The sequence below is a fragment of the Euwallacea fornicatus genome, chromosome 24 (assembly GCF_040115645.1).
Source record: "Euwallacea fornicatus isolate EFF26 chromosome 24, ASM4011564v1, whole genome shotgun sequence".
Lineage (NCBI taxonomy): Eukaryota > Metazoa > Arthropoda > Insecta > Coleoptera > Curculionidae > Euwallacea > Euwallacea fornicatus.
The window spans coordinates 1,378,128-1,387,032 of NC_089564.1; the positions used below are offsets into that span (position 1 = coordinate 1,378,128).

General features: G+C 34.9%; 2 protein-coding genes across 2 annotated transcripts; one reads left to right on the forward strand and one right to left on the reverse strand.

Moving 5' to 3' along the window:
- Positions 1–699: 699 nt before the first annotated feature.
- On the forward strand, positions 700–6,193 carry LOC136346687 (uncharacterized). The gene is made up of 8 exons (XM_066296035.1): positions 700–961; positions 1,020–1,279; positions 1,359–1,487; positions 2,063–2,138; positions 4,551–4,738; positions 4,920–5,064; positions 5,119–5,310; positions 5,396–6,193. The coding sequence occupies exons 1-8, from the start codon at positions 737–739 to the stop codon at positions 5,906–5,908; spliced, it is 1,728 nt and encodes a 575-aa protein (XP_066152132.1). The 5' UTR covers positions 700–736; the 3' UTR covers positions 5,909–6,193.
- Positions 6,194–7,043: 850 nt separating this feature from the next.
- Positions 7,044–8,829, reverse strand: RpL23 (ribosomal protein L23). Its single transcript, XM_066296036.1, has 3 exons — positions 8,708–8,829; positions 8,451–8,534; positions 7,044–7,413 (listed from the first exon to the last, which is right to left on the reverse strand). Exons 1-3 carry the CDS (start codon positions 8,718–8,720, stop codon positions 7,088–7,090), a joined length of 423 nt encoding a protein of 140 aa, XP_066152133.1. The 5' UTR covers positions 8,721–8,829; the 3' UTR covers positions 7,044–7,087.
- Between the last annotated feature and the right edge of the window lie 76 nt (positions 8,830–8,905).

Genomic DNA, 8,905 nt, shown 5'->3' on the forward strand with positions numbered 1-8,905 from the left:
CTCAAAACATACCGTATTTATTGTTAGTTCGTGGCATCAGCAAAACTAAAAGGGTTGAAGTGAGGCAGTTGACACGACATCATTGACGAGTTTTCGGTGTTGGGCATTATCGACATAATTAAATACGAAAGGTTGTTATGTGTTTAGGTAATAGAGATAATACTCAAGAATGTGTAAATACAATCAGAAACAACAACCAGATTTTCTTTAAGGAGTGAAAAAATTTTAGTTTAAAACGTGGAAAACGTGTTGACTTGGACGGTCGGCTTTCGAAAAATTGCTTTAATTATTTTTGCGTAATTTTCAAAATAGAATAAGAACTATTACACTCCGTCGTGGTGTCTTAAAGTTAGCAGTGCAAAAATCAGTTGTGGTTTTTGAACTCGCAGGCCAAATTAATATCAATTAAGAGAGTGAATTTTCGGAAAACACACATTCATTTCCTTTTTGATCTTTCTAAAACAAATATTTTCGTAATGCCATTCTAATTTGCGTTTGAACTTGTTTGTAAAAACGCTTTATTGATGATCACACTTTGACACGATTTTCTGTTCTCTATTGCCATTATCGAAAACTAAGGTAAATATTATGAATATTTAATCGCATAATTCTTCTTCTCTGTCCCTCGACAATCAGTTTATTAAATTTACTTTGAAAATAAACACTGTTTTATCAGTTTGCATGGGTCCTAGTTCAGATAAGAAGTCAGTATATACATTCCACTCGATAAGACAGTATGTCGAGTGTTGTCCTAATAATTTCAATTCCCACAGAGGAACAAGAAAAATGTTTGTTAAAGAAAATGAAGAAAAAAGTGGTCATAGACGAAAAACCCGAAGTGTTAGGAAATTCCTGTCGAAAGACAGAGAATCGTACTACGGACTTTGAAAATAATTTCGGGTTTATTGGTAGCAGAGAGTTTGTTTTTCCTGCCAAAAAAGAACAACAATCTATGGAACAGGTAGTCATGTTGGAATAGCCATTTGAAGATGTTCTCATATTATGTAGTTACGTTTTAGATTATACGATCTGCAGTAAAGGAGTTGGATATAACCGACTTAACATGGACCAAAACCGAAGATGGCAATCATTACCAAATAATATTTCCCATGGAATGTGGGGACAAATGTGAAGCAATATTAGATATTTTCAAAGAGAACGGGATTGGTAACAGACTGAACTCTAAAATAAGCGTTATGCCTTGCACAATCCATTATCAAGGCAAAGAGGTGAACGAGAATGAGGAAATTATTGAGGACGATTATCTCATGAATTACAAGTAAGCCAGTTCATACACTGCGCCAAGATTGGATGCCAGTGATGAATGAAGCAAATAATGGTTGTCCCTATATTTTTAGTAAAAATAGTGGCTGGAATCTCTTCGTCTCTTCAGTTAGATCTCGGTTAACTGTGGCTCAAGTAGTGGAAAATGTGAAAGCTAAAGCTGCCATGACTTTCGATTTTATAATGCTCTTATTGATATCAACGTAAGTAGGGTACAAATGATGGCCAACGGTTTGTTGTAAATACTCCAACAGATCATGCCAATCTTTTCAAATAAAAAAAGGGATATTTATGATACTGTTTAGTGGCCATAAATTGGTTCACTATAGTCTTAGTGAAATAGAACCGCTAATATATTACGTCATTCATGATGGACGGATATATACAGGGAGGGCCAATGAAAACGAAACAAGGCCGATTTCTCATATTTTTCACTAAAAAAAAAAAAAAATCGCTGAGACCCGTCGATTTTTATTTCGAGGGGTACATTTTTTGCGACCATTGTCAACTTTGCACTTGGCGGGGGGAAGGTGTAATCCTTAAACCTTAAATGGGATTAGGGGTCAAGTGATGCCCCATTTTAAAGATAATCGAAATCTCTTTTCAATGCTATCAAGTTTTTTTAATTTGATGCAGTAGTTTTCGAGAAATCACGTTATAAATGTTGAAGAAGCCAACATTGAACAAATAATAGTGTTTTTTCGATTCGCAACTTACATTAAAAAAAATTGTGGGAGTCAGTTTTATAATCATTTACAGTAATTAATAAATTTTGCAGGATTCTCTGTGCACTGGGCTTGGTCGAGAATAATAGTATCTATATGCTATCCAGCATGCTGATATCACCAATGATGGTGAGTGAATTTTGTTCAGTAGCTTTACAAAAATAGGTACAAGCTCTCTCAGTGACGATTGAATACCGTTTCTCATCGAGTAACCCCGTATTTATTTCAAAAATTGAAAATTTCAAAATTCTACCATTTTAAACCCGGTCGTTTACCTTGATTTCGCTATTAATTACAGAACGAACCATTCTTATCATTCATTTTAAATAGAAAAACTGCCACTTTATGAAAATATGTAAACAACCTTTTTTGCTTCACGTTTAAAGCATTCTTAGTTCGAAAATTCTAAATTTGAGTTTTCTCTTCGCTGAACGGAATGAAAATTACTTATAATTCTGTGAGCTTTGTCAATTAGGAAATGCACCAATATCTAGTGGTTTAGAAGTTTGAGACCATATTTTTTTCACAAAGAAATTCTTCAAAAGACATCTGATCTGGTAATATGGCAGCCGGGTAGTGTGGGATTCACCGAAGCACCAATCCGGTAAAAACCTTGGGATACCCAAGAAGCCGACCTTTGACGACCCAGAATTGTCCCTGGGCGATATATCAACAGTGTAGAGGATACGCTAGAATTCTGCCGTTTATAATTGTACAAATCCGAATTATCATCGTTTTTCAACGGACAAGGATTTATGGGTCCGTTATTACGTGACGCATTCCGCCCAATTATTTTCTTTATTCGGTTTTTGTGTCGATCCAATTGCCCTTCTTCAGCAGCATACTCCATTTATTCCTCTTCTTTGGCCTTCGCAAAAATGGTCTTGTACAACGGCTCATTTAGTTTTGCTTTCCAACATTCCGTTGATGAGGGTTGTTGGAGTCAGATTGTTCACGTACTCGTTTAGCATTTCTCCTTGTTTTACAAATAATGAGCATTAAAAAACACAGTATTCTGCAGTATCAAAGACTTCGCAGTTGTTACAATCAGAGTTCATTTTCCCTAGACGGTACGTGTAGCTGTTGAAGCTTCAGTGTCCACTGAACACCTGAGTTAGATAGTAATTTAGGCTCCTATGTTTGCACGGAGTCTATAAGTTTAGGTCAGGAAAACGTCTTTTCGTCGACAGACATTTCTTCTCGAAACTTGACCAATGATCCTGGCATTTTTGAATGGTCGCCCTTCTAGCCGTCCTGTATCTCCCTCCGCTACCCATGGGAGAGTGCTTAGGATTTAGTATTCCTCCAGAAGGAGTTGGATAAGGGTATAGCGATTAAGTGGTTTGGGTTGCCGTACGAGGGGCGCTGATGCCGTTCCGACGACACCCGGTTCTGCCTTACTCACTCATTCACATCTCTTTGGTGCTTACCACCTTATTTACACTGATATTGGGCGACACATCATTATCAATTTTTATTAATGAATAAAATAAATAAGAATTGGATGGAGCGGTTTAGCTAATTTCTTTAAGAAAGAAAAACATTCTTTATAAATTGTCACCGAGGGGTGTCACCTAGGCCTTGTACCTGACCTGATGGTTACTTTATAGATTAACTTGGAACACTCCATAATTGTTTTCCTCTACAACAGCTTATATTCGCTTGTAACGAACCCTCACGAGCCACGCAAAAGGGTTCATTATAACTGAAGTTCAGTATATTTGCTCGTGTATCCAAAGTTGAGAAAAAACACGCAATGACTGTAACATTGTGTTGTAGATAAAATTTATTAAAAAAATATATACAAAACTTAAAGTATGCAAAGAACAATTATTTGGTGTATTCTGTAAAAACACGAGGACTTAACTGTGAACATCTTAGTACCATTCGATAGATAACTAAAAATTACATATTCTGGTAAGTTAAAATAAATGGCATTGGTTTTAAACTAATGAAGTTACAGCCACTTAAGGTTCTTACTTGATTAGTTTTCATTTTTGCACATCCTGTATAAGATAGCAAGTTCATCATAATTGGGACATAAAATATGATCTATTGTTACACTACACTGCAAATTGCACTTACATAAATTAAATACTTCTTAAGTGTTTAGAACATGAAAATTACGTAAAATTTTGATAAAATTTCAATTATTTAAAAAACCTTAAGTGTTAGGTATTGTAAATCTTATTAAAACAGACACTTATTTTGATCGAAGAATTCAAAAATGTAATAATATCCAAGGGGTTCCATTTAAAAAACACAACTTTGGTACCTTTAGAGCTTTTGGGACACCCTGTATAATATAAAAATAATTTCTCTGACTCCGAACAATACCAGATCGTAAGGAATGATTGATAAGAAGATAAAAGGTGCACTATTCGCTCAAGTACACTTTGCTGAAGGCTTCACCTTCAATTAAACCTCGGTTTCCGCGATTCGTCATGAACGAAAAAGTCGTTATTGAGATAATTAATACTGTAGCGGTCTCACAACTACACATTCTTATGTCTATTTAAATAAAAGCCACTACGTTTTTAGGGCCCTGTAATGGCAGGGACATTCGGCTCAATAATCCGAGATAAACATTTGCAAAAAAATGGAGTTCAGAACGAGCTTATTGGATTAGGCATCGCGACAGTTGTAGGATTTTGTTATGGCTCCATTATTTGCCTTTTCACCGATAAATACGGAATGGAAGACTGGCCCACAAAAGAAATGTACTCTAGGTACGCGGTTATTAGGCTAATAAGCCTAACAATAATTGCACTAAATATTTGTTTTAAACCTTATTTAAGTTGTATTGAGTTGAAACATACTCCGACTCGAACATTCTTTTGCTTTACTAGGCCTTAAGACTCTTCACGTTTAATCTCTTTTCTAAGTCCTAATATTACTTACTTACCTCAGGGGAGAACTTCGGTCCCTTTGGGTAGGTGCCATTATAGCCTTGCTATCCGGAGCGGCGGTCGCTTTGGGGGTCTTAAGCGACAACATTGCCTCACTGGTGGGAGTGGCTATATCCACATCCTTAATGCCGCCTGCAGTTAACGCTGTAAGTCGAGTAAATGTCACAAAACCAATTACGTTCTCAAAAGTGGTTGTTCAGGGTCTCCTTTGGTCCCTGGGCTTCATCTACTACATTAAATATGACGAAGCCCATAGGTATCTACTAATAAAACACACCGACTACTTCTCCACAAACAGTGCTGTAGAACTGACAGCATTGGGGGCCATTAGTCTCTGCCTTACTTTTGTCAACATAGTTTGCATCTATGTAGCTGCCATCCTTGTTTTTTGGGTAAGATGGAATTGGGCCAGATATATTGCTTTATGGTTTTGAGTTTACATAGCCGGTTACCCAAGATTTGTTTTATGGTTTACAGATCAAAGAAGTTGCTCCCCAGACTGCAAAGGACCATCTTCGTAGAAGATTCTGGCAACACGATATTAAAGTGACTAGAAACCATAATATGACTATTCAATTAGGTGGATCCACTGATATGCGGCAAAGCATATTGGACCAAATAGCTGCCACCCAAAAAATTAAAGATCTTAATCACTTTTCCACGGATTTGTCTAAAGGGAATTTGAAGCTTAACATCAAGAGGCCTGAGTTTACGTGGTCCCCGTGCTTAGGAGATGGAATGCGACGTTCTTCGGTGGAATTAAATCTTCCCGACCCAAAGGATTGTCGGAGCTATAGGAGGCTGTCGCAAATATTTTCTCCGTTATTGAGGAAAGAGGACAATTTGGAAATTGTGCCAGAACGTATTACTGAGAGAACTCCATTATTGAAGAGTCATTCTGTTGGGGCACAGCTTGGAGACGGAGTAGGAAGCACGTATTTGCTCTCATCTGGGAAAAAAATTACTGTAACTCCATGTGATACTCCTTGAATAGGTTGCTATTTTAGATTCATTTAAATAACTAACAATCAAAAGTTTGTTTAATATCGCTTTTCCGCCTCGTGTCAGCAAAATTAATCATTAGTAAAATTGTTATGGTAGGACTAACCGGAATTGTTATTCACCACATTCACATATTTAATCATCGAATCTCCATTTCTATAATTATTTTTCTTGATTAGCTGTCGTATTTTAGTTGTTCTTAGGAATAATTGATATTCGTTCATATTGCTTATAGATTTGTTTCTTTTATGAAATAAATGAGCTGTAGAATTATTGATAATCTGTGATTTACTTTTAAGTTTGTTAATCCGTAACGATAATTTTTTTCTAAAAAAAATAGACGTTAAACACAAAAATTACGTACTTAGTAGTACTGCAAAAACAAAAACGATGCGTTTTAGGCATGAGACAGATATCAAATATGTATAATAATAAGATTCGCTACGTTATTTGGATAGATGGAGCTTATGCTGGTTTTTCAATTATAAGGCTTAATATTACCTTTAATAGCTTTCACGCTAATTAAGACGTTTTATTCTATAAAGGGCATATCCGGAAATTTAGCCCCGGATGAAAGAAATGTGACACACACGTCTTTTTTGGAAACGACGATATAGATCAGATTGACCTTTGACGAGAGCCAGCCAATCCGGTTGATTGAAAATCAATTGGTAAGAATTAATGTCATATAGATGTCTTTCAGAAAATCTTGGATCTAATGGAATTTGTCAGCTTTCTTCTGTATGAATTTTTTCTACTGCATTGCATTAATTTTGAAATTTTTAAAGTTTCAAATTAGGCTGAATAGTATTCTATACTTAACACCATATTTACGTAGAACAGAAACTTGTGACTAATATACAAAGTATTAGGTAATTTATTTAAATATTGACATGAAGACCTTTATTCAAATGATAATGTTTATATAAAATAAGTTTCAGTCATATAGAAAAACCATACCGCTCAACCTTATTTCCGCGAAGTATGAGCTTATCTATATTTTTGTGTATAATTGTTATACTTAACAATCATACACATTTTAAATTGAGAAATAAAAAAAGGGGATTACCATATTAATGATGTGATGCACTTTTGCATGAAAGATGTAACAACCAAACTAACATTCAATGGCTTTTTATATATTTATATTAATAAAGGAGAGTAACATTAAGCAATGCTGCTAGCATTTGACGCTATCCTGGGCCAAAGATCAGCACATTCCTTCGCTACTGGTCCAGTGATTGCTGATCCTTTCATCTCTCCTTTATTATTTACTATTACTCCGGCATTATCTTCGAAGTAAATAAATACTCCATCCTTCCTGCGGAAAGGTTTGCGCTGTCTAATAACTACCGCAGGCATTACTTTTTTCCGAAGCTCTGGTTTGCCTTTTTTGACGGTAGCGACCAACATGTCGCCGGAAGCAGCAGCTGGCAGACGATTTAATCGCCCACCGATTCCTTGGACAGCAATCACATATAGATTTTTTGCCCCTGGAAGACAAAAAAATTTTTTAATATAAAAAAGTTTCACGTAAATGATGAAATAATAAGTTTGCCTGGTTAATGTATGAGCTTGGTCTAAATCCTTCAATTGATGATAATTATTATTATTATGTTATGGATATTATTGCACTGCCCTATATAGTTTATGCAAAAAAAGTAAGTCATTAAACACAACAATAATACTGAATTGAAATAGTTTTCTCATAAAATGCTTTAACAGTTTCCTTTCACATTTTTTTAAACTGTCATGTAATAATTAATAAAGGCAATTCAATTAATCTTCTTCCCTGATGATACCTAATGCTTCTTTTATATGTATAATAAACCATTTAACAAGGAATGATTCTATTATAAGCTGGTGATTATATCCAAAATTATGTTTATACAACATTTAGTTTTAGCATGCTTTTTAAACACATAAATCTACTTATTTTGGATTAAATTATTTTTCTCCAAAAATTGGAAATTGTTTTTTCAAAAATAGTACAAAACACTTTATTAGTAATAAGACATATCGATGAGTTTGAAAAATTTTGTAAAAAAACATTAAGCCATTGTGGACTTAAGTACATTCACATAAACTTCTGATCACCTAACTGTTTATCATTTGTTTACTTGGAAATTCTGTGGCCTAATGTATTCTTTTTATTACCTTCTCTCATTATTTTTTTAGAATTTGAAAGGGATTGTCAAATAAAGATAGTGGAACAATACACCAGTTCTACATTACATTTGCTAATAAAACAGGGTACTAAATAATAAACATATATCAAACACTAAATGTGCGTGGTTAAAAAGGAAATGACAGAAGTTTTTTCCTTTTGTATGAACTTTTGGTCTTTTAGTGGCGCCTATTTGTCCCTACTATGCTGTAAATATTTCATTGCATTACATAAAATTATGAATTCCCCAAGTCCTCACTGCAGGTTCGAGGGCCGGACGCAAATTTTCCAAGGTGAAATAAAGGGTGTAAAAAATACTTTAGTTCTGATCAGGCAATATCCAAAATTAGGTATTGTACTTACCAGTGTTGTCGGCACAGTTAATTACAGCACCTACTGGCAAACCCAGGGAGATCCGGAATTTAGCTCCGGCGGAACCACCACGTCCTAAAAACAATTGAATTCAAAACAAAATAATAATTCCGCGGCATGAAGAAAAATACGAATAAAAACCCATAAAAGAGAAAATACGAAAAGTACAGTTTTTAAAATAGTGAAGATATTTTTTAAGATGCCTATTATTTCTTGAGATTATTAAAAATTATCGTAAAAAAGCATACCTCTCTTGGACATTTTCACGAGAGAAAAGAATGTACTGCTTGGCAGAAATGACAGTGACAATTTGACTGACAATTTTGAGTGGATCAATTGTCACTCACATTTCAATTGATAGTGCTTGCACTCACGAGAGCGAATAATACACTAAGCTCTACACGTACATTCGAATTAAATATATCGAGGGTGCGAGTACGAGTAAA

Excerpts from the sequence above, each read along its gene's own strand:
- LOC136346687 (XM_066296035.1), top strand. The coding sequence starts at position 737 with ATGTCGAGTGTTGTCCTAATAATTTCAATTCCCACAGAGGAACAAGAA. Across the intron at positions 1,280-1,358 it reads GATTATCTCATGAATTACAA|TAAAAATAGTGGCTGGAATC; the intron begins GTAAGCCAGTTC and ends CTATATTTTTAG. Across the intron at positions 5,065-5,118 it reads TGCCGCCTGCAGTTAACGCT|GGTCTCCTTTGGTCCCTGGG; the intron begins GTAAGTCGAGTA and ends GTGGTTGTTCAG.
- RpL23 (XM_066296036.1), bottom strand. Across the intron at positions 7,414-8,450 it reads TAACTGTGCCGACAACACTG|GGGCAAAAAATCTATATGTG; the intron begins GTAAGTACAATA and ends TTTGTCTTCCAG.